The sequence below is a fragment of the Acomys russatus genome, chromosome 11 (assembly GCF_903995435.1).
Source record: "Acomys russatus chromosome 11, mAcoRus1.1, whole genome shotgun sequence".
NCBI lineage: Eukaryota > Metazoa > Chordata > Mammalia > Rodentia > Muridae > Acomys > Acomys russatus.
The window spans coordinates 53,543,524-53,568,962 of record NC_067147.1 but is presented as its reverse complement, the minus strand read 5'-3'; the positions used below and the strand labels follow the sequence as shown (position 1 = coordinate 53,568,962).

General features: G+C 47.5%; 1 protein-coding gene across 8 annotated transcripts in view; it reads left to right on the top strand.

Annotated features, from left to right (window-relative positions):
- The window catches only part of Pcbp3 (poly(rC) binding protein 3), an 80,144-nt gene extending 66,448 nt beyond the window's left edge, over positions 1–13,696 (top strand). For 2 of the 8 annotated variants that reach the window (XM_051153281.1, XM_051153277.1), the window contains exons 11-15: positions 6,989–7,064; positions 7,718–7,777; positions 9,872–9,924; positions 12,160–12,329; positions 13,014–13,696. In XM_051153281.1, the coding sequence (XP_051009238.1) occupies positions 6,989–7,064; positions 7,718–7,777; positions 9,872–9,924; positions 12,160–12,329; positions 13,014–13,050 (396 nt within the window). In that variant the 3' untranslated portion in view covers positions 13,051–13,696. Of the gene's footprint in view, positions 1–6,985; positions 7,065–7,717; positions 7,778–9,871; positions 9,925–12,159; positions 12,330–13,013 lie in introns of all 8 variants that reach the window. The other 6 variants (XM_051153280.1, XM_051153276.1, XM_051153283.1 and 3 more) reach the window with 3 other exon arrangements.
- Positions 13,697–25,439: the final 11,743 nt, after the last annotated feature.

Below are 25,439 nucleotides of genomic sequence, written 5' to 3'. Positions count from 1 at the left end.
GGTCTTTAGTTAGTACATGCTGAGACTGTAGAGGTGTGAGAAGATGTGTAGTCTCGATGCTAGCTACACTGGAAATGTCCTTCATCCTGGCAGTTGAGGTGATATGCCTTCTGGGCTAGAATGCCATCATGGTGAACAGAGGGCGGTGATCCCAGGCACTGCAGAGTGTTGCATGGCTACCTACCGTGCTTCCCCTCCCTCTAGAACCTCAGGGGAGTGGGTGAGGATACCCTTCCCACTGACTGACTGTGAGAAGGGAAAGAGCTATGCACTGCAGGCCATCAGGTGCCACCACACCTCCTGGCTCTGTTCTCATCCTGGAACCAGGCTGCTCAATGGGCTTTCTTTTCTTTTCTTTCTTTCTTTCCTTCTTTTTTTAATTCTACCTACTAGTAGGCAGAGCACCTATAGAATGCCTCACAAAGCTGAGGGTCCAGGTAGCCTTCTGTCAGCTGAAGTTCAGCCTTTTCTTCCTCTCCCTCAGGTCTCCTGCGGGTCTTTCACTGCTGAACTGACCAGTGGCTTGGCTCTGGCACACCCCCAACCTCATAAGCTCCTGAGGTGACTTATTTCCATTTTAAAAACCCACAAAAGCACCCTTAGGAGGGTGGATCTGAGCATATGCAGCTCCTTAGAGCCCAGAAGACAGCAGGAAGGAACGGGGTGCCCTGGGTGGGCTCTAAAATTAATAAGAGAAACCAATCCTCACAGTTAGCTATCCCAACAAGTTCCAAAGGGATAACCAAAAATAAGTCCATCACAGACATACCAAAATAAAACTACATAACACCACCAAAGGCCAAGGTCAAGCCCAGAGACGACTGAAAAGAGCAAGAACATAACAGGACAGGCAGGGAAACACAGCTGACATCTCACCAAAATCTGCCAACCAAAGATGGTGGCAGAGTAACAGAAAGTGTCATTGTCCTAAAAGTATGACTCGGGAGGATCTTCGCAGGAATGACTTCAGCACAGCCATTTGTAGAAAACCAGCAAGAACCAACAGGACCACAGCAAACAGCCTCCTAATACATGCCACTCAGCAAAGACAACGTAGCTCAGGACTTGTAGGAAGGAATGGCAAGCAAAGAAAATATGAGGCATCCGAGAAACACAAATCTACTAAACTAGTATTGCTGTTATTAGTGCTTTATCATTGATAAGAATCGCATAACAGAATTAAATGTACAGAAATAAAATGGCACATATGCTGAGGAGGTAGCGCAGTGGTGGAGTACTTGCTTAGCACACACAAGGCCCAGATTCGATCCCCGGTGCCAGGGGGTTACAAAGACATAAACATATATAAGATTAGGGTGTGGGTGAGAAGAATTAAAACCTTAGGTGGGTCACTGTGCCATTCCACTAGACTGCAGTGACTAGGGTAAAGACGGGATTTAAAACTTAGATTTCTATGTTGAGTTAAAGTGACCACTAACAGGAAAGGAGTTCATAACACTGGTGGGTAGAGAAGAAAGTGGGTGAGAGGAAAGTAATCCAAAAATTGAAAAGTAAGAAAAGAAATAATCCTTAGAAAAGCAGGACAATTAAAAAGTTTCGAATAAGATGGCAGGAAATAAACGAACTAAACATTTTCCAGTTTTTTAAAGATTTATTATTATGTATATAGTGCTCTGCCTGCATGTACACCTGCAGGCCAGAAGAGGGCATCAGATCACATTATAGATGGTTGGGAGCCACCATGGGGTTGCTGGGAATTGAACTCAGGACCTCTGGAGGAGCAGTCAGTGCTCTTAACCTCCAAGTCATCTCTCCAGCCACATTTTCCAGTTTAAATAATAAAAAGCAAAGGCTATCAGAATATATATTAAAGCTAAGCAGATAAGTAAACTATAAAGTTGGGCAAGGTTCTTTATCTTCTTTCAAGAGACACACCTGAAGCATGAGAGCCCCAGAGTTGAAGAGTGGAGAGATTGGTGCTAGGGAAAGACCAACCACAAGAAACCCGGAGAGTTTGCCTGACACTTCCGAGAAGTCTCCTCAGTAAGTGACAGGTCAAGTGTGGGTTCGTGAGGTGAGTGCCATGCCACATGCCATATCCAGCTCAACAGGAGAATCCCTGGAAATGTTTGCAAAATTGGACCACATGCCTGACCATGAAGCCGACTTCAGAATTTGGAATCATACAGATTGTACTCCTAGGTCAGGGGTCTTAGTTTGAAAGCAATAAAGAAGGGTGGCTTTGATAAACCCTGCCTTTAGAACTCAGGGAGAGGTGGGAGGGTCTCTGTGACTTCAAGGCCAGCCTGGTCTACACAGTGAGTTCCAGGCCAGCTATGGCCACAAAGTGAGACCACATCTAAAACAAAACAAAAATCTGCCTTGTTGCCAAGTACACTGGAGGCAGAGACAGACAGATCCTTGAGTTTGAGACCAATCTGGTCTACAGAGGGAGTTCCAGGACAGCCAGGGCCACACAGAGAAACCCTGTCTCAAAAAAACCAAACCAAACCAACCAAATGAAACCCTGCCTTTGTTGGAAGTTCCAACCAAAAGATCTAAGCAAGGATACATTGTATTAGTGGATAGAAACACTAAGCATCATAAGTGCAGTGAAAATCCAGACCCCTAAAGACCCTGTAAGGAAATTACGTTGTTTTAAACGTTGTATGAATGAATATGCACCTAAAATCATTAGGGTATCATCAAGGAGAATGATAAAGTGATTTATCTTTGTAAGTACGAAGATTTACTGTAGGGTTACAATAATGGACATGGTACAGTTTGGGTCCAAGGAGCAGCAGACAAAGCCTGACTGGATTGTTAATCTCTAGACAGTCCAGGGTCTGAAGCCACTAGGGTAAGGAGGCCTGTCATGACCAGCTTTTACTATACTCCCTCAAAGAGAAGGGGCCATCCACAAATGGTCCCCAATGGTGAGTCATCCAAAGTGGTTCTTTATGACAGCCAACAACTCCAATATCAAGAACTCCACAAGAGGAAAGGTGTCAGTCAGGTTTAGGAAAAAATAAACAAAAAGGAAAATGGCTGCCTGTTCCCTGGTCAGGGAAGGGTCTCATAAAGAAAATACAATCACAGAGCAGAGTTGGGAGTGATTGATAGAGTGTTGGCTTCTCTCAAGAGAATCTTTGGATAGGCCTGTGTAGTGGATCCTGTTTGAACTTGGACAAAAGGCACCACAGCTATTTCCCCCAGATGCAATGAAGTACAAATTACTAGGTGCATCTGCCCCTGAGTGGTGTGTGCACTGCCTTCACTTCCTCATGGTGCACCGAGGCACGAACTTAGGAGCACGTGTCTGTTGTGCATTTTCAAGCACCCTTAAGTGATGAGACATAGAGCTTCCTACAGTGTGACAACTTGCCTCTTTTCCTGTCTGCTTGATGCCTCTTTCCTCTCTCTAGCTCCCTCCCTCCCTCCCTCCCTCCCTCCCTCCTTCCCTCCCTCCCTCCTGTATATGCCTCCTCAATAATTTGGAGGAAATGGTTTATTTGGCTTACATTTCCAGTTCACAATCCATCATTGAAGAAAATCAGGACAGAGACTAAAGTAGAAACCATGGAAGAATGGTACTTACTGGCTTATGTTCAGCTAGCTTTCTTATATAGACAGGTCTCATCTGCCTAGAGATGGTGGTGCCCCACATAAGTTGTCAATCAAGACAGTCTCTTACAGATATGATAGCCACAGGCCAGTCTAATCAGGACAGTTTCTCAATTGAGATTCCCTCTTCCCAGATGACCTTAGGTTATGTCAAGTTGACAATATAAACTAACTAGCACAAATTACTCCTTGTCAACTTGACACACACACACACAAAAATCACAGATAAGCCATAACCTTTCCTTTCTTGTTTGTCCTCAAGAGCTCATGTTAATATTATAATATAGAATACAGTACAATATTTAAGTCTTGGAGTCTTTAAATTTTCAACAATTTAAAAGTTCAATTATTTTTAAGGTTCAAAGTCTGAGCTCCTATAAAAATTTTTTTAAAGTTACATTACTTCTTAATTCAAAAGGGAAGAACTGGCCTAGAAAAACAATCAGATCAAAGCAAAACCAAAATCAGCAGTGAAAATCTAAATCCTGTAACTCAGTGTCTGACATCTGAAACTCATTAATGATCTTTTGGGTTCCTAAGGGTTCGGGCAGCCCTACCTCTCCAGCTCTGCTGTTCAACCAGACTGCTCCCCAAAACTGATTTTTACATGGCAGAGCTATCAAAAGCAAATGTTAAAAACTTCTCAGCACTTAATCCTTTAACAGTTGTGGAAAGTAAGTTGCAAAGAGGTTAAGTAGCCTGATGAGGACAGAGCCATACCAAGAAGAGGACATTGGCTAAGATCCATCTCTCATGTACTACCCCAGCATACGCCCAGCTAGTCCTGTCCCTGTGGCATCACTGCATTTATTTGCTTTGTGGACATTTTTTAATAAAAGAAAATCTTTTGAAATGGGGAAGAGGTTAAAGTTACAGAACTACAAAGCGTCTGAACATCAGAGTCTGGATATGAGTGGAGCTAACTTTATAGGTTCCATGGTTTGCCTATGCTTTGCTAGTCAGTGGCTTCTGAAGCCCACCCTGAGTAAGTGAGCAGCGCCTATAAGACCAGCCGAAGACAGAGCCATAGAGCCTATGGACAACCGGAAGCCCTTGAAAACTCACAGTGACTTTAGCTGGAGTATGGGCAGCACCCCACAAACTGCCGTCATTCACAGGTGAGAGAGCTGGGCCTGGTGCCTCCTCGTGTCTGGTCCACATTAAATCCACCAAGCTCACTCCCTTGGCACTTAGCTCAAGTACCCAGTTCCACATTCCGTTTCCCTGCCGTCTTGAACCATCCAGTGCTCCATAGTCTCCAGGGATTCAGGCAGATGAAGGCAGCTCTGTCCTCAGATGTGCAGTGTCACAGGCAATGGTCACAGAAGCATAGAAACAGTGGGTGTGAGCAGCATGCAGCTGCTAAATCTCTCCAGGCTGGTGGCATCTACACAAGTCACACCCAGCACCTCTTCTAAGGCCCCTCTTGCAGATCTAAACAGGGCTGTACCTTCTAGGGAACCTTTCTGTGGTGTGTCTCTGTCAGAAACACTGCCTTCACCAATGCTCCAAGGTGGAGGAGACAGGGTCTTTGGTCTCTCAGGCCTTTCCCTGTGGGGTCTCACACCCCACCTGGAGATACTGTGTTGTCCTTGAGATGTGGCCTGGTGACAGGGTCTTCTGGTCATGCTCTTCTGCCTTTGCTAAGCACATCTGCTCTAGTGGCTTAGTGTGCCCATTGACACAGATGTAAGCCAGGTGGAAACCAAGCTTTGTCTGGCTAGGCATAGTCGCTGATACTACACAAAACAGCAGAGATTAGAGGTACTCTTTTCAGTCCCTGCTGTGGCCGGTCATGTACCACCTCTACAAGGAACTTTTGAGCTGAGTCTGGCCCCAAGAAGAGTAGAGTTGCATTAGGGTGTACCCATTCTTCTGCCATCTTTCTGGGGAGAGGGTCAGACATGGAAAAGGAGGAGTACCTCAGTGGCAGGCCAAGGAAGTTGGCTTTCTGCGGCTGCTAATACCTTAAAGCCTCGGGTTCATGTGGCAAAGTTCTGTCTCAGAGATGGCATCCAGCTCACAGGAGCAGGAAAGGGCTGACCAGTCAGCACCCCAGAAGCCATCCTGTAGGCCAATATCAGCTCCACTGGCTCAGAGGCAGTCAGAAAGGGCCAAGCTGAGGCAACCCCTGGTCTTCACAGGATACCTTGCAGCTAGGAGGCTAGATGCAGGAAAGCTCTATTGAAAGGCAGCTAGACAAGTCGCTTGGTCCTGATGACAGCAACACAGGCTCCTCATTCTGTTTGAGGTGCTCTCACCAGTCCCAGTGCCCCCCCCATATGCACTGTCTCAGTCATTGTCAGCTCTGCCAGCTATGACCCTAACCATGAAGGCAGCAGGAATCTAGGCCAGATTCCAGAACCTTAGCTGATAACATGCAGCCTTGCTAGGACCCATTTGAAAGAGAAAGAATACCTTTCCTGCGGGTATGCTGTCTGATGGGCCCCTATTCCATGATGCCTTCAGCCAGGCCTGGGGAAGCCCACGCCCTCTGTACCGGTGCCCCACAGTCTCAAAAGGGAAGTGTGGTCCAGAGCATCCACCATTTGCTCAAGGGAAGTGTGGTCCAGAGCATCCACCATTTCCTCAAGGGAAGTGGGGTCCAGAGCATCCACCATTTGCTCAAGGGAAGTGTGGTTCAGAGCATCCACCATTTGCTCAAAGTGTACCTAGACCTACTCTCCCTTGTTTTCTGATGTTCTTTGTGTTAATTTGAGAGCGAGGTGCAGATTCAAAGGAACCACATATTCAAGCTGTACCTTGAGAAGCTCAGTGGCTGGTGGGAGCTGAGATGTAGCCTTTGGGACAGCGGTAAGCAGTAGCAAGACTGCCTCCATAGAGAGCCTTGTTCTCAGGGTCTACTACGTCTTTCACTTACGCCTGTCACCCTAACCTAAGTCAAGAAGGTGGTCGCAGGGCAGGCTTGTGGCTCTACCAGTTGCTCCCCACAGGCTCACTGCCTTGTGTTAAAATGAGGCCTGCAGGCTAGGAGGTGAGAGGTGCTTAGCAGGAAGCTGTACCCAGAGCAAGGTTTGATGGTCTGCTAGACTGAATCTGCTGGTCTCTTAGGAGCCCAGCTGGCCCTGCTCTGTGTCCCTCAGACCTTCCTCTCAGAGTCCCCGCCCCCCCCCACCCAAGGGCCACTGGTCCCTCCCCCTCCTCACTAGCCTGGTAAGGGAAAGAAGGCAGCACTCAGTCAGGCTCATGGCTGCTGGCAGCCAGGCCCATTCGTTCCATCCAGGCCAAGTCCTTGCGTCCTGCTGCGCTGTCTGCCATGTGTCCGCATGGCCCCTCTGAACCTCTCTGTGCAAAGTTCTGTTACTGCCATTTTTAACTTGGTGTGACTTGTACTCGATGACAATAACCTTCTTAGCTCTCGTGTCCCTCCTACCCCCAGCAGTTGACCAAGCTCCACCAGTTGGCCATGCAGCAAACCCCCTTTCCTCCCCTCGGACAGACCAACCCCGCTTTCCCCGGTACGTACCCAGCTGCCCTTTTCTGACCTTCTCTTCTCACCTGGGGACGCGCTTTCTCTTTCTGAGCTCTATGCAGTGCGTTGAGTAGCGCAGGCGCTCTCGGAGCTCTGAGTGTGGCATCTTGCAGTGTTAACGCAGTGGGCTGCACACAGCTGAGGCTGGGTGGGTCAGTCTGCCTCCCACGGTGGGCTACTTCACTGCTCCTCGGCTTCCGTAGTCTTGACTTTTGAGGGTCTGATGTGCAGAGCAGTGCTCTGTGTCATTCACGATCCATCCCCAGGTGGCTTTTCCTACAAAGGCTTCTACCTGGCCAAGCTTGGAGTGCATCATTTCCTGGATCAAGCTTTCTCACAGGAGGAGTGACCCCAGCCTCAGCTGCTGCAGCCCTGCCTAAGGATAGCACTGACAGAGCTAGCCTGCACTTGGGCCAGTGGTGAAGCAGTCAGAGGGGCTGGCTACAGCCTGGCCCGGCATCTGCAGCAAGTGTCCCTCACAGAAGCAGAGCCACCCAGCGGCTATGGCCGGTGAAAACACACTGGCCGTGCACGTCGGCTGTGCATGCACCAATCATATTTTGAGCTTTCCTAGTTGAAGGGACCTTGCTTCTCTCCTTGAGGGCAAACCATTAAACCTCTCTCTTCTTTGCTCTCCAGGAGAAAAGCTGCCTTTACACTCCTCCGAAGAAGCTCAAAATCTGATGGGCCAGTCGTCAGGTAAAACAGACCACAGTACTGGGGGAGCAGGCCAGGGGACATGTGCAGAGGACGAGGGTACCCACACCCGTGACAGCTGAGTGTCTAGCTCCCAAGGCGGCTGACTGGCAATAGACAGTTTCCAGGAGGCACAATGGAGTGAGCCATGGCACCACCCAGGAGCCAGGTGGTGGATCTGTTCCATTGTTGATGAATGGTGGAACTGAGCAAGCACAGTATGCAGCCACCCCTGTGAGCGGTGGGGTGGCCTAAGGTGGTGTGCACCTACATGAGGAGAGCCTGTCTGAGTTGTTACTAATTCTCCGGCTGTGCAATGTGTAGGGTTTCTAGCAAAAGCGTGACTATGGGGACCATGGGACGTTGTGTGCTGTTCAAAGAGGGATTTTCCTGGAGAAAGCACAGACTCTTGGAAGATGGATCTAGACTGGGTGTGTCTACACCTTCTTCTGGTTTTTCATTTAAATGCCTGCTCCCAGGACAAAGCAGGGCGAGTGTAGACTGGGGTGTGGTGACTGAGGAACCAGCCTTGGGAAAAGCGATAGGCTGAAGCTAAGTGTGTGTTCTCTGGGCCCTATGAGGGAAATAGCATACGCTTTAGACCTGTGGGCCACTGTGGGTACACACCGCCAACACCGAAGCCCCAGAAATGGCGTCACACCATGCTGCTATGTGGCAACTTGACCGTGGCCCTGGAGACCTACAACACGAGCACATGTGCATGTGGGCATGCACTCGCATGGCAGCCGTGGGAAGGGTGTGTGCTGAGGCAGCCATGAGCTGCACGGTGAAATGCAGCTGTCGTTGAAGCCTTGGCCTGAGTAGGGATGTCAAGCAGACAGGCTCTTAACAACTTTGGTGTCCCAGAAAAAAGGACTCTTGTTCTTTGCGCAGTCAAATGTCAAGTCCGACAGATGTGCCTGCTGCCCCAGGAACTCCTGTCCAGCACTCCAAGACCCTAGGGAAGCCTTTCAAATGGCATGTGACACGTCCCTGCTTCTGGAACGTGTCTAGGTTCCTAGTCAAATAATTAACTGTATTTAAACTACTATTAAAAAAAAATAAGGGGTAGCAACCCCAGTATAAGCAAGACAATAGTCAGGATGGGCAGCTTCATTCAGCATTTCCGCCTGGGCCTGACTGCTGGGCTCTGGCCCTTGGGGTCACACTCTGGCAGGAGCCAGTGACCATGTTAGACAAGACTGTCAGGAGGCCCACCCAGAGAGCCAGAGGGAGGAGCAAGGCTGGGAGGGTGAGGGGTACAGCGAGAAGGAGGGCTCCCTGAGGTTGTTTGGGGGGAAGATCCTGGGTCCTGTGGCTGTATGGACACAGTCCTGAAGGGCTAGTGCAGAGGCAGGACCAGTAAATAAGAACAAAGTGAGGAGGCGACCTGGGTTCTGGGGCATTCGTACCGAGTGGGCAGAGCTATGGTGTCCTGGACAGAGCCTGAGGCTGGACCCAGCAGTCCTATGCAGGGAGTCTGGGGGCAAGAGATCAGCTTTAGAACTTGCAGACCTGAGCTGTCTTTTGTACGGAGCACATGCCGTCCCCAGGATGTAGCCACTGCACCTTCCACTGAGGCTGGAGAGATTTAGCACATGGACTCTGGTGACATAGCTGAGACTTGCCAAGATGAGAGAACCTTGGGCTAAGCATGGACAGAATTGTGTCAGAAGCAGAACAAACAATGAGTGTTTGGCCACCTCTGGCAACCTGTAGCAGAACCTATGTGAGATCTCAGCATGGAGCAAAGTTGGGGCACAGCACCCACAAGTCTCCCTGAACAGAGGGACAAGTGTTAAATGTCACTGTGACCAGCGTTGCCTGTGCCCCAGCTGCCTTGTGAAGGCCTGAGGTGTGTTGGCTGCTCTCTTTTTAACTCAGGCCCTGCCAGGCTGTGTATGCAAGGTGTGGGCTTTCTTTTTCCCCTTGGGAGAAGTTGGAACTCCAGGTGTTGGGTTCCATCTGGGCCTGGCCCTGAGCTCCTGGGCTGTGCTGATGTTCACTTCAGCCAGCCCGAGGAAATATGCACCATGTCTGGCTATGGCGATGAACTGTTTTCCTTCCAGCCTAACCGTGTTCCCTTGGTGTGCCCAGGTCTGGATGCCAGCCCCCCGGCCAGCACTCATGAGCTCACCATTCCCAATGATGTGAGTATGCCCAGCACCCTCCTGCCCTCTCTCTCGCGCGCGCGTGCGCGCGCGCGCCCACACCCACACCCAAAACAAAAAACTGTTCCAGTGATACCCTCAATCCTGGACCCCAGAGTTGAGTCTTTTCCCTCCTTCCTGTCCCACCTTAAACTGATACAATGCCCATGAAAGATGCAGACAAGAAAGAAGCAGGAACATCAGCGCAAGTCAGAAGTCAGGACTAGGCGGGGGGGGGGGGGGGTCTGTGGCAACAGCAGCAGCTTGGGGACCCTCCAGGAAGGTCTTGGAGTGATATGACCCACCCTGGAAGTTTGAGAGTCTCTGGGGCATGAAGTTGGTTGGATGTCACAGGTTGTCTGGACTACTTACTCTAGTGTGCCTCAGTTTGTAATTTGTCATGCCTTGGAGACACCAGAAGCTGTTGGTCTCAAGGGCTCTGTCAGTGCTTTTAGTCCTCCCAGGCTCAGCAGGGGCTGGAGCAGCGAGGGCAGTCTCTGCGTCAGTGGGTGCAAGCAGGCTGGCCAGGGAAGGAGAGTCCATATCTTTTGAGAGTAGCTGCCAGGAGAGGTCCAGCTCCCCACCCCCACCCCATGCCTGCTGGAGAGGAATGAATTCAACAGTGCAGCAGGGTCTGTGCTGAGGGTTGACAAGTGCCACCCACACCTGAGTGTGACACCAAAAAGAAGAGCTGATCCTGGAGCAGCCAGGAGGAGTGCAGGGAGGGAGAGAGATGGTGGAAGGCGGCATCCTCCATGGATACCCTCCTGGATAATGACCGCTTCAGAGATGTGTAGCCACATATTCTCCCTCAGCACAGGAGCCATGCTCCTGCCCAGGGGCTGCCTTGCCTGACCTAGCCTTGGTCATAGAAGAACCCCATAGCTTTTCTGCCAGAAGGACAGGAACACAGACAGCTAGGTAAGTTGAGCCATGGCTGTGTGCAGGTTAGGAAGCCCTCCTCTACCACAGGGCCAAGCACTCTTGGAACACCTGACATAGGCATGAGTGGCAGAGGCAGGCCAAGGGCAGAACCCAAAGAGAAGAGTAGTGGGCGGGACTTGAGAGTGAGGCCCAGAGATATAAGGAGACACTGAAGAAGAGCTCAGGTTTTAGCTGAGGGAGAGATTTCCCTTTGTTCATGAAGATTAATTGCCACAGCTCAGTGAGTGCAGCAGGGAGCCAGCAGCCTGCCTTAATGGTGAGCAGAGCAGAGCACATACCCGTCAGGCCTCACCTCTTCGGGACAAGAGCTAGTCACTTACTACCCCATCTTGCCCAGGTGCACTGTTGCCCACTGTGCGGGCTTGAAGGAGATTCTCCCCCTGCCTTCAGGTCCAGCCCAGCCTTCTGCCTGACATCTCACTGCACGAGAATGGCTTGTTTCTAGTTCTCAGCCTGATGTCCAGTCAGCCAGGTCCCACAGAACCATTGGGCCTGTGGTGGCTGCTCTGCAGACCAGGCTCTTGATGCCTGTCCAGCCAGTGTCTCTTCTTACTCCAGAGCACTCAGTGCCTGTGTGTGCATATAGGAATTCTGTTTAATCAGTGATGAAAGTTGAGGGATATTATCTGGTTCCTCTGTAGTCTTTCCTGGGGCACCCAATGTACATACCCAGCTGCAGCTGTTGCCAGAGAAAAAAAAGATCTTGACCTCCAGGATGGAGGACATTCTTGTCCCTGAGCTGCCTTAGAAATGGTCCTCTCTCCTGATGACTACCTTGGCCACAGGTCTCTGCATCCATTAAACAGAGCTCACCAAGCAAACATGTGGGTTTGTCCTAACTTCATTGAAGTTCATCAAAAGACAGGTTCCAGCAGCAATGGCCTTCAGGCGCTCCTTAGTGTGTGTGATGCTGGCACCAAAAGGCCCTGACCCGAGCGAGGCCAGAGCTGCTGTGGGATTCCCCACTCAGTCCGCATGCTCTGTCTTTGGCTCACTCCTGACCATGTAGAGGAAGCCAGTTAGGGAGTGGCCATGTCTCTTGTGTGGACTTTTCCCAGAGGGACACGAAGTAGAGGCTCTAAGACTGTCAATGGACAAAGCCAGGACCTCTCTACATTGTCCCAGGGACTGAGCTCAGGATTTCCGCCATGCCTTTTTCTTCCAGAGCACTGCGTTCATAGGCCGTGCTTCCTGCCTATCCCCTCAGGTGTTCCCACAGTGCTCTCTCAGATGCCTCGAAAGTCATGTGCTGGGCTCGTCTCTAAGAGATTCCACCATCATTTCTTCTAGCTTATAGGCTGCATAATCGGACGCCAAGGCACCAAAATCAATGAAATCCGACAGATGTCAGGAGCTCAGATCAAAATCGCCAATGCCACTGAAGGATCATCAGAGCGCCAGATTACCATCACAGGGACCCCAGCCAACATCAGCCTTGCCCAGTATCTCATCAATGCTAGGTGAGTGATTCTTAGCTAGCTATGGCTGTGCAGCCCCACACCCTGGCTGATACAGTAAAAGTTCAGGCGTGTGGAGAGAGGTCTGGTGGACACAGCCTCCAGAGAGACATGGGCCACTCCATTTGCTAACAAGAAGCTAGAACGCTATGAGGAGAGGCACCCATATTTTCTTATTCCCCTCTTCCAAGCCTGTATTCAGGCTGTGCCCATCTGCCTCAGGCAAGGGGTGCTGGCAGACTTGTAGTAAGTTGGAGGAGGACTCAGGGAAATGCCTAGCTCCTGCCTCACCTGCCCCCAAGTCCCCTAAGCAACCCTTCTGAAGCTGTCCAGGGTCCCCACCCATGTTACAGCTTTTTCTGTGACAGTCATGAAGTGAGCCTCTGCTTAAAAGTCTGGATCCCTCACAGAGGTATTAGGCTCTGGCCCAATGCTCCAGCCTGGAAAGACCGGAGCTCTCTCAGCAAGGTTGAGTGGCAGGCACAGGCATAGGTAAAGCTCCACAGACCTGACCTGACAGGCTCTCGCCTGCTATCGTGTTGTGGGTCCAACGCTCATGGCTACTGAACGGTGAGCTGGAGTAGCTCGTCCCCTGTAAATGGAGAGGTGCCCTCGCCCTACCGTCTCATCGCCATCTCACCTCATAAGAAATCCATGATGTGTCTCTTGTGCCTTTGTCTGTTCCAGGCTGACGTCTGAGGTCACCGGGATGGGTGCACTCTAACCTACCCAAGATCCTCCATTCCACACTTCGGATGGCTCTAGCCCGCAGCCTCACCAGCTGGCACACTGTACAGACTGCCTGTCCTTCCTTGCAGATATGAATAGAGTGTTTTCTTTACAAACATGATAGTGCGTGCCTGCCCCCTCAGGCCCTGTACGTGCGTGTTAGTGTAGCCTCCACGCATTGGCATGCAGCCCTTTACTTTACTGCTCAACGTATTCTCAAATGTGATGTTTCAGAGATTTATTCCTCAGTATCCATGTGACTATCTGTTTAAAAGTTGGTTTGATGCTTTAACAGCACTTCCTCTGTCCTGCTGTCCCCTGGTCTCAGACCCTCCCCTCTCACCCAGTCTACTGACTCATTTCTACCCTAGGTTGTACGCAGGGATCAGAGGTACTTTTCTTGCAACCTGCAGGTAGTGTCTGGAAGAGGAGGGACTTGGGGGGGGTATCTAAGGAGCAGGGTGGAGTGCCAGAGGGTGGGGTGGGACCCTGGCTTCACTGGGAAATCTCGGGGAGGGGGCACTTGTGGCCCCCAGGTGTCTTCCAAAATGGCTAAGAACAAGAACTTGCCAGAAAGTTCATCTGCACCCATCAGAGTTCAATAAATGTCGTGTTCCTTCCCCCATGGCTCTGGCTTCTCTCTGCTCCCCTATCCTCAGTGCCCACACCCACCCTTGAGATGCACCAGTGCCCAGCCTGAGTCTGGAGACCTTGGGTTCTACTGTTGCCCAGGTGAAGCTGCCCCGCATGGAGACTACCTATGTTTGACCCTGCCAGGGCACCATCCATACAGCCTTGCTCCACACCGGGACTGTCTGCTGCCACTTAACATGAAAGTTCCATTCCCTCCTTCTCTTGGTTGGTTAGATCAGAGGACCACAGCAGAGGTGGAAACTGCCCAGGGCACAGCTTTGTTGTAGCCCCTGGCTCAGCTCCAAGGGCTCTAGTACCTACCCCCGTCTCTGGCAGAGACCAACTCAGGCAGGGAGAGGGGAGAGCTGCCCAGCATATGCCAGCTGCCATGGAACCTGTCCTTACCTATGGGTACAGTGACCTGCTACAGAGTGCTGGGGTAGGCAGCATCCATCCCGGCAGGAAGAACTTCCTCCTGTCTGCCAGGCAGACAAAGCCAGTTGTGCCTCAGGCCATGGCTTGTATTTTAGTCAGGAGTCTGACTCAGTTGCCTTGCCCTCTACTGTGGATGGTGCACAGTGTAGCAGTGAGCGTGAGCCTAGCCCCCGTGGCCACTCTTCATGCCCAGCAAGTTAGGGCTAAAACCCACTCCCACTCCCTCTTGAACCCAGACATATGGTCTGAGAGGTGACAAGGACTCAGGACAGGAGCCTTCCCCTAGGGCAGCAGATGGCCTGTCGGCTGTGAGTACCACATAAGAAATAATAGCTATTGTGTGAATGAGATTTATAAAAATAAAATCAGCGTAAGGATATCAAAAGTGCAGGATGAAATGGGGCCCAAGGGAGGCCACAAAGGTGATGGGGAACTGGACAAGTGAGGAGTCAGCCATGTGTGTACCTAAAGAAAAAGGGTCAGGTAGAAGCGCACGGGTAGGAGCACATGTAGTGTAGGCCAGGCCACGATCCCCCGACACACACACACTGGCTCTTCCTCTGAGAACGCTGGGGCTGCTTTAGGAGGTCTGGTGCCTGCCAGGCTATAGGTGTGTTTGCTGTAGTAGACTCAGGTGTTCTCTACAAACAGAAATCCAACCCATGCCTCAAGGGCCAAGGGAGACCAAAGATGGTGACACCTCAGAGACAGGAGCTTGAGTCTATACTCCGTCTTGTCAAGACATCCCAGCATCTGGGTCATGGGTCGCAGGGGAGCGTAGTCCCACAGAGATTCCTGGACCCAGAGGTGTTCTGCACCTGATGGATGCTGAAGGTGAGGGGTCACCATGGTGATGGGGATCTCAGCTCCATCTGACATCCTCGAGGATAAGCAAACAAGAGACACGCCCCCCTGCCTGAGTACAGATATTGTGCGGATGGACGGAGAACTGGGCCCAGGAGGCCCCAGAGGAGTGGAGTGCTCTGGCCACTGTGGAATTTGCTGGATGTGTAATTTTGTTTCTCGGTGTTTCTACTATACGACCGGGGATAGTTGAGGACTAGCCCATTTCATCTGGACATCAGACAGCTCCCCAAGACTCACAGTTCAGTTTGTTTTTCCTCCTCAGGCTGGCCCCAGGACTAGATACATGCACACACATGCACACACATGCACACATACACACGCATGAGCAGGGAAGCCTGCTAAGAGCCCTGAAGCCATCCTCTACCAGCACCCACTAACCTGGCTTTACCTCAACCTTGAATGACAAGATTTGTCTTCCTGATGGTGGGGTGGGGAGACAGGGGAGCCACGTTATAGGTCCAGTACTTGGGTACCTACTACATAGCTGACTTGGTCAAGAGCTGTGTCAAATAATCACCTCATTTCACCCTATGAGCAGGTTTTGCTAAGACACAAGCTGACCGTTAACTATCTGCCATAAAGACAAGCAGTCCATGGCCTGGAATGATCCTAGAGAGTAAGTGTACGATGCTATAAAAAATAAAGTTGCACATAAAGCTATTTTGGCAGGAACAAGTTTCCCAAGCCAAAGCATTAAGGGCATGATCTGTCGGGTTGCTCAAAGGCTGTGTTGCTACAGAATGGATGGATAGATGATAGATAGATAGATAGATAGATAGATAGATAGACAGACAGACAGATAGATAGATGCCACGTCATGAGCTCGTGCTCTTTGTCACACTGTGAAGCTCACATCAGCTCCCTGTACTTAAGGTTGGGTTGCCAGTTTTGGAAATTTTTTTCTCTGTTCTCTTTTTACCCTCTCTATATAAACCTTGCCTTGTTTTTCTTTCCTCTGTATCATGTGGATCCTTTTTTTTTTTTTTTTTTTTCTTTTTTTTTTTAAAGATTCATTTATTAAGTGTACAGGGTTTTTTGTTGTTGTTTTGCTTTTTTTTTTTTTTTTTTTTTGCTTGCATGTACACCTGTTCGCCAGAAGAGGGCACCAGATCTCATTCTAGATGGTTATGAACCACCATGTGGTTGCTGGGAATTGAACTCAGGACCTTTGGAAGTGCAAGCAGTGCTCTTAACCCCTAAGCCATCTCTCCAGCCCATTGTGGATCCTTTTCAAAGCATCTCCTTTGGTGTTTGCTATCCGCAATACTTATTCTCCACTCGCCATCACATTTTTCTTTAATTGGCACGTGTTTTGCTTCACCGCCCTGCCTTCTAGTACTTGACATCTGTGAGTCCATCCTTGCCTGACTTGTCGAGGCTATAGATTTCTGAATGCTCCTTTAGCTGTGCCCTGTGAATTTACACATGACAGTGTCATTCAGTTGGAAGAGCCCCCACTTGGCAAAGGCCCTTAAAGGAAAGCATTAACTGCTCCAGCGCAAGACTCCCTTTCTGATCTGAGTGCACCACATTACGGATCTGTCACTTAGGGGCTGTGGAGTGTCTCCTGTGACCAGCTCTGTGGTGGGGTTCTGTATAACCTGTGGATCAGACACTCTGCCCACTGGCTGAGAAGGTCAGCCTTGTTCGGTCATGTCTTGACCATCCTTGGCTACGTTCATCTGATTTGGTGTCTGGGAGCCGAATGATGGCCTAATGTTCCATCACCGGGGGTGTTAATGTAATGCCTTTGCTCGGCTGACTTTAAGGAGGTGGCCTTGAATTTCCCCAGTTCAATCATCTGGTCATTACAAGGGGACCACGGAGGCTAAGGTCACACCCAGCCATCAGAGGTTGAGATATGGGGGTGGGAGGTAGGTCATAGGCAGAGGACTCAGGCTGTTCTGAAGAACCAACAAGGAAAAGTTGCCTCTGTTGATTAGGTGTTGCATATGGTTTGACCCTCTAGGGCAGTGGTTCTTCCTTTGGGGTCAAATGACCCTTTCACAAGGGTCACATACCAGATATCTTGCACGCCAGATATTTATATTACAAATAATAACTAGCAAACTTACAGTTATGAAGTAGCAACAAAAACATTGTGGCTGGGCAAAGGGGGGGGGGGGGGGGAGTCACCACAACACCAGGAACTGTTTTAAAGGGTCACAGCATTAGGAAGGTTGAGAACCACTGCCCTAGGGAGGCAGGCCTCCAGGAATGCCCATGGGTTTCCCGTTTGTCCTTCCCAGATGGAACAGGGACTTGAACTGGTTGTCACCTCACTGCAGCTTGGGCACGAGGCAGACACCTCATACAGTTCTTTGTCCCCTGTGGCATATTCAGATATCTCCGCCATGGGGATTCTAAATTCTCAGTTCTGCTAATCATCATTAGATGCTTCTGGATATTTGCCTGGTTATTTCTCCTATTGCTTAATTTTCAACTCTTTATGGCTTAGGTAGGATTTTCTCCCAAGCAATTATTAGGTCTTGTTTATAAGATCAAGATTCTCTATCATCATTGAAATTTTTTTATTTGCTATAATAGTGGAACCTAAGCTACTTTATCTTATTTTTCCCATTATCACACTTCTCATATTTCAGTTTCCATTGAAATTATAGAATTCCCATTAGCCACACAGTGAACACGTCACATTAAGGGTAATATTCACTTACTCCTATGAGTTTGCTATACGTATCAGTAACTATTTGCAAAATGCATGTAGTTCATTAAACTCTCCAGTGCCCCCTCTCCTTGAAATGGTGTGTTGTCTCCAACTTTAGTTTGGGGCTGTTACAAATATACCTGTTCCTTTTTTTTTTTTTTTTTTTTTTTTTTTTTTTAATCTAAATCTGGCTGTCTAATTCTCAGTGGCTGTTTTCTGTGGTCCCCTCTCTGACCCCTGACTCAGACTTTTTCCATGCACTAACTCCTCCTTGCTCTTGGCCCATCAGTGGCTTTACAGCTTTTACAGATTTCATGGCCGTAAGAAGTCATAGCTGTTTTTCTTGGTAGTTCTATACTGCTTTCTGGCTGTTAAGAAGTCATAAACTGTGGTTGGGGATTTAGCTCAGTGGTAGAGCACTTGCCTAGCAAGCACAAGGCCCTGGGTTCAGTCCTCAGCTCTGGGAAGAAAAAGGAGGAGAAGGAGGAGGAAAGAAGAAGGAAGAAGAAGAAGAAGGAAGAAGAAGAAGAAGAAGAGGAAGTCATAAACCCAAGGTTTCTTGGGATTTTTTTTTCTCCTCCTGCCACTGAGGCCTCCAAACCCTGAACTTGTCCTTGTGTTTTTAAAACTTCATTTAGAGTGCTCGCTGCCTCTGATGATAAACAAGATTAAGGCTATGTAGGCCCAGGCTATAGAGGGCTGCTGAGCTATGAAATGGCTAACCTACATCAGCCTCTTCCTGTACCTGACCCAGGCAGCACACAAAGACCTATGGGAGGCTGGACGTACAGCTCAGTGGTAGAGTGCTTTCCTAGCATGTCTCATGCCCTAGCTTTGAATCCTAGTACAAAAATCAGCAACAACCACCGTATTGGAAAAGGCGGTGTCCCTAAAAGCTGCTGTCTCTAGAAGCAGTTCTGTGTTCCCGAGACCATAGTGGCACACCTATGATGTGGCCTGTCACCTGTGTGCCCTGCTTGACCCTGACTTTCTGGCCAACTGCTCTCATGGCATTGCTTTAGCTAATAGACCATATACAGGAGGTAATGGTAGGTTTACTTCTAGTAGAGGCTTTCTGAGGCAGCGTAAGAATTGTAGAGCATTAAAGAGGCAGAATTAACTGTCCGTGCCCTCAGGAATACTTGCAACCACAGGCCAGTGGAACTCTATAGACCCCTATGTGAAGTTATCTTTTTGCATTCAAGCTCCTGAGAGCCCTCCGTGTACTGTTCAAGGAGAGCTGCAGCACTTGGCTCCTCCTGCCTGAAGCCGGTCCTATGGTAGTTCAGGTATGTGGTCACGCTGGCCTTTATGTCCTGCTCTGCGATGTTCCTGAATGTCACCAGCTAAAGGCAATGACAGATGAAGCCCTGGATGAGGTCCCTCAGGATGCTTGTGGAGGATGCCCAGGGCCTCTGCCAGGATCACACATGTCATTTTCTGGTGCACCAACTAAAGACAATGCATGCAGTAAGCCTAGACCCCCTGCTCAGATCTAGCCAATGGACAGCCTATTCTCCATCATTGCGGGGAGAGCAGGGACTGCCTCTGAAATGAACTCTGGTGTCCCTGATTTGATCGCTTCCCCTTGGTGAGGATGCCTAGCGGGCACACAGAGGAAGGGGAAGCAGGCTATCCAGATGAGACCTGATAGGCTGTGGGGGAGGAGGTCCCCTTCTGTCAGAGGATTAGTGAGGGGAATAGGGCAGAAGAGGGAGGGAGGGTGGGAACGGAAAGATACAAGGGAGGAGTTGGAATTGGGATGCAATCTGAATAAATTGTAGAAAGAAAGAAAGAAGGAAGGAAGGAAAGAAAGAAAACAGATGAGAGAGTTAAAGTGGATAGGGAGATAAAAATAGAGGTAATCCAAACTGTCAAACAAGTGGATGGGAGGAAATTTCAGGAGAGGAAGTCTAAAGGAAATCGTAGGAAACACCATCATGCCTGCCTGGGAAGCAGGTAAGCTGCCTGCAGGCTTTCAGCTCTTCCTCTGTTCCCCCAGACCCAATCCCCCAGTCTCATCCCAAGCTCTGCAACAGGACACCGGCCACAGCCTTCCCTCCCCCCCTTCCCTGCCCACATCTTCTGTGGATCCTATAGACCTTCCCCCTTCTAACCATCCCTCAACCCATTGCTTTACCCCAGCCCCCAACTCCAGCAGACACTCCCTGCTAACCCACAGACGACTCCTGCGACCCCCACCTCTTCTATTCCTCCAGATCTGAACCTCAACTGTCATCCCCAGCTCTAGAGCAGGTCTCCTGGAGTGACCACTCTTCAAGGAGTCTAAATAAACAGGTCCTGGTTGAACATTTTGTTTTCCTTCCCCCTGGGAACCCCTTAGGCTATCCCCATTCCTACATGTGGGGGGGGCCAATACACAATAACACATTCTTCCTGGACCCCCCCCCCACTGCCCCACGTGGCCACACCTATCAGGTAAACAGAAATGTCCTACCAGGTGATACACAGCCATCAAACTCTCCTAAAAACCAGAGAGGAAGCAAACGCCCACTAAACCAAGACAAAACCTGATGTTGGCTCCTGGGACTGTAATCTCCCTAGGCCCAGATGTCTGCCAGCAAAATCAACCAAACAAACCCAAAACCCCAACACCAGGCAGGGCAATGTGCCCTCCAGAGCCCAGCGACCCTACCACAGCAGGCCCTGAGTATTCTGACAGAACTAAAATACAAGAAACAACACCTTACAACAGCCCATGTGGCTGCGATAGAGTCCTTCAAGAGGAAATGAGTAAAGCCCTTAAATCCAGGAAGATAGGCAAGAAACGAACAGAACCATTCAATACTTGAAAATGCAAACAGAATCAACAAAGAAAACCTAAACTGAGGGAATTCTGGAAATAAAAAATGTTAGGAATTTGAACTGGACCACAAGGGCAAGCTTCTCCAACAGAATACAGGAGAGAGAAGAAAGAGCATCAGGTGTTGAAGGCACAGCAGGGGAAATAGAAATGTTGGTCAAAGAAAACGCTAAATCTAAAAGCTGCCTGGCACAAACCATGCAGGAAATCTAGGACACTATGAAAAGTCCAAGTCTAAGAATAATAAGAATAGCAGAAGGAGAAGAAACACAGGGCAGCGGCCCAGAAAATAATTTCAATACAGCTATAGAAGAAAATGTCCCTAACCTAAAGGAGGGGGTGCCTATCAAAGCACAAGAAGCAGACAGAACACCAGATGGAAAAGAAAGTTCCCTTGGCACCTTAAAAACAAAACCAAAAACAAAACACTAAACATACAGAACAACGAATATTAAAAGCTGCAAGGAAAAAAAGATGAAATTACATGTAAAGGCATACCTGTTAGAATTACACCTGACCTCTCAATAGAGGCTCTAAAAGCCAAAAGGGCCCAGACAGATGTGCTGCAGATGCCAAAGGACCATACATTCCAGCCCAGACTGCTTAACCCAGCAAAACTTTCAGTCACCATACATGGAGAAAATAAGACATTCCATGATTTAAAAAAAAAAAAAATTAACGTCTGTCCACAAATACAGCCCTATGGAAGGTGCTAGAAAGAAAATTCCAACTTAAAGATTTTAACTACAACCACAAAAAATACAGGGAATAAAAATCTCAGACCAGCAACTCAAAAGAAAACACACACCATCACCACCATCAACAACAATAACAATAACAACACAGGAATCAACAATCATTAGTCACCAATATCTCTCAACATCAATGGACTTCATTCCCCAGCAAAAAGATACAGACTAACAGAATGGATGTGAAAACAGGATCCATCCTGCTGCACCCAAGAAATACATATTAACGTCACGGATAGATCTTTACCTTGGGGTAAACTGTTGTTTAAAAGATATTCCAGACAAATAGACCTAAGAAGCAAGCTGGGGTATCCATTTTAATATCTATCAAAATAGACTTCAAAGCAAAGCTAATGAGAAGAGATAGGGAAGGACTACGCACTCAAAAACTCCAACAAGAGGGCATTTCAGTTCTTTATGTCTGTGTGCCAAACACAAGGACACTGATGTTCGTTAAAGAAACAAAAGTATGGCATAAATCATATATTGACCCTCACACACTGCTAGTGGCAGACTTCACTACCCAACTTCACCAATAAACAGGTCATTCAGACAAAAACTAAACAAATGCTGGAGCTAGCATGTTACAAACCATATGGACGCAACAGATATTTACAGAACATTTCTCCCAAACACAAAAGAATACACCTTTTTCTCAGCACTTCATGGAACGTCCTACAAAAGTGACCACATACTCAGACACAAATCAAGTCTTAACAGATACAAGGACATTTAAATAATTCTCAAATAACCTTTTATTGGACCGCCACAGATTAAAGCTGAATATCAACTCCAACAGAACCAGAAAGCTTACAAAACAACTTTCTACTGAATGAAAAATGGGTCAAGATAGAAATTAAGAAGAAAATTCAAGACTTTGTAGAATTGAATGAAAATGAAAATACAACATACCCAAATTTATGGGATACAATAAAGAAGGTTCCAAGAGGCAAGAACATAGAGCTAAGTGGAGGGAGAGAGAGAGAGAGAGAGAGAGAGAGAGAGAGAGAGAGAGAGAGAGAGAGAGAGAGAGAGATCTAACACTAGCAACTTTAACAGAACACCTGAAAGCTCTAGAGAGAAAAGAAGAAATCATGCCCACAACGTATAGACAGCAAGACATATGCAAACTCAGGGCCAAAATCAATAAAACAGAAACAAAACCAAAAACAATACAAAGAATCCATGAAACAAAGATTTGGCTTTTTGAGAAAAATCAGTAAGATTGACAAGCCCTCATCCAAATGAATGAAAAGGCAGAAAGAAAAGATCCAAATTAGAGTTGAAAAGGGGCATCAAAACAGAGACACTGGAAATCCAGACAGTCGTAAGGACATACTAAAACAAAAAACCAAAAAAACAAAAAACAAAAAAACAAACCTTTACTCCACCAAGTTGAAAAATCTAAAATAAATGGATAAATTTCTCTATAGGTACAACTTAACAAAGTAAAATCAAGATCACTGGGGCCAGATGGCTTTAGTGCAGAATTCTACCAGACTTTCAAAGAAGAGTTAATGACAATACTCCTCAAATTATTCCACAAAATAGAAATAGAAGGGACATTGCCCAATTCATTTTATAAGGCCGCAATTAGTTACCATGATACCCAAATTACATAAAGACTCAACAAAGAAAATTACATAGCAACTTCTCTTATGAACATAGATGCAAAAAGATTCAACATACTTGCAAGCCCAATCCAAGAACACACCAAAAATGTCATCCACCAGGATAAAGTAGGCTTCATCCCAGAGATGCGGGGATGGTTCAACATATGGAAATCAATTATGCAATCCACCATTTAAAAACACAAAGACAAAAACCACATGAAGGAACATCTCATTAGATATAGAAAAAGCCTTTGACAAAATCCAATACCCCTCTCCATGATAAAACATTCTGGAGAGACTGGGAATACGAAGGACATACCTCAACACGATGAAAGCAGTTTACAGCAAGCCCAGAGCCAACATCAAGTAAAACAGAAAGGAACTCAGAGCAGTACCACCAAAATCAGAAACAAGACAAGGCTGTCCACTCTCGCCATGCCTAGTCAATGTAGTACTTGAAGTCCTAGCTGGAGCAATAAGACAACTGAAGGGTCCAGGGGCTACACAACGGTAGCGAGGAAGTCAAGCTATCTTACTTGCAAATGGTATGATAGTATACGTAAGGGGCATGAAGAAGTCCACTGGGAAACTCCAACAGCTGGTAGACACTTTCAGCAAAGTAGCTGGGTACAAAGTTAGCTCCCAAAAATCAGTAGCCTTCCTATATGCAAATGACAAACGAGCTGAGAAAGAAATCAGGGAAACACCCCGCCTTTCACAATAGCCTCGAATAATAGAACATATCTTGGTGTTTCTCTAACCAAGCAAGTCAAAGTCTTATGTAGTAAAAACTTGAAGTCACCGAAGAAAGAAACTGAAGAAGATATCAGAATATGAAACAATTTCCTATTCTCGTGGACCAGTAGGAATAATTATAGTCAACATGGCCACCTTTCCCAATGAGATCTATAGTTCTCTCTAGCCCCTTACTCTCTGCCTCCCCTCTGTGGTTCTGTGAATTGGAGCTTTATTGTTGACTTAACAGCTAATATCCACATATCAATGAAGAGATAGAGTATTTGTCTTTCTGGATCTGGGTTACCTCACTCTGGATGCATTTTTCTAGTTCCACCCATTTGCCTGCAATATTCATGACATTTTTTAAATGGCTGAGCAATACTCCATTGTATAAACATACTGCATTTTCTTTCTTTTTCTTTTTCTTTTCTTTCTTTTTTTTTTTTTGTTTGTTTGTTTTTGTTTTGTTTTGTTTTGTTTTTTGAGACCAGGGTTTCTCTGTGTAGCCTTGGCTGTCCTGGACTCACTTGTAGACCAGGCTGGCCTTGAACTCACAAAGATCCACCTACCTCTGCCTCCCAAGTGCCCAGCTCCACATTTTCTTTATTCATTCTTCTGTTGAGGGGCATCTAGGTTGTTTCCAAGAAATCAAAATAAAACCAAAAAGAAAAAGGAAACAAACACACACACACACACACACACACAGGAAAGAAATCCCATGTCCCCCTTTTCCTTCTGTATATCGGCTTCTGCAGTTGATGAAACCGCTCATGTCAGCTGTGTTTGTTTAACTCCTCCCGGTGGGACTGGTGGAGACAGAGCCCCACATCCCCCAGGGGCTCCTCTGGTGATAGCCACTCACTATGGAAATACTCCACAAGCGAGTTTGAGTGGGAAGTTACTATTTTTAAGCTCTCTACAATCACATCTATTATCTCCCTTTAGCAGAGGCTCGTTTAGCCCTTTGTCCGTTCTCCAGGGACACTTCGAGATCGTTTTATAAGTAGATAATTGATGTTTTCAAGAGAAGTGAATTTCAGATTTAGGACAACTAATGAGAGTGCCTTTGGCAAAGGAAACAGGAAACTTTAGCTAATTTGCCAACAAAATTTTTTTAATGGTGTCTTTCACCCATTCAAACAGCCCAGAGGCCCACTTGATTGTAGGCACAATGAAAATTCTGAGCAGCAGGCCAAGCTTGGCAAATGGATTTAAAACCTTGTCTAGTAAGAAGTATTTCACAATACTTACACAGTTCGGCAGGGATTTCTTAAACAGGAATAATGTAACAGGCCGTTTCCTCCCCTGGCCAGTAGCTTTCTAAGGAGAAGCTTCAACCCAGTGAGTAGCTATAAGCCCAGCCAGAGACCCGTCTAGCACCCTTCTGTGGGAAGCCTCTGCATGGAATCCAATTGCCCAGTCAGGACGCAGAAGGAACTCTTAATAATCTTTAAGTCAACCTAGTCATACACACATCACCTTTAGATTTTATCTCTTATGGACTTTCCTATTACATACATTAATCTTTGTTTAGTTCTCATTCACTTTTTTATTGTAGAAAAATACCTATTGGGCAACATTTTATGTTACCATGCAGAGCTCTCTTTTCAGTTAAAGCATTTCCTTCCTCTCTAACCTTCTTTATCAAATCTATATTGTATTATCTATATCTTTGTATATTGCTTTATCTTGATAGATACATTTTGCCTTATTTTTCCTTGGTATTAGAAAAAATTTTCCCAATAAAACATTTTAATGAAAGCTCTGGAAACATAGTAAATATGAACATTATATTTTGAATATGTAGAAACAACACAAGTGAAACATGTTCACAGTTTTGGAAACACGGATGTTTGTTCT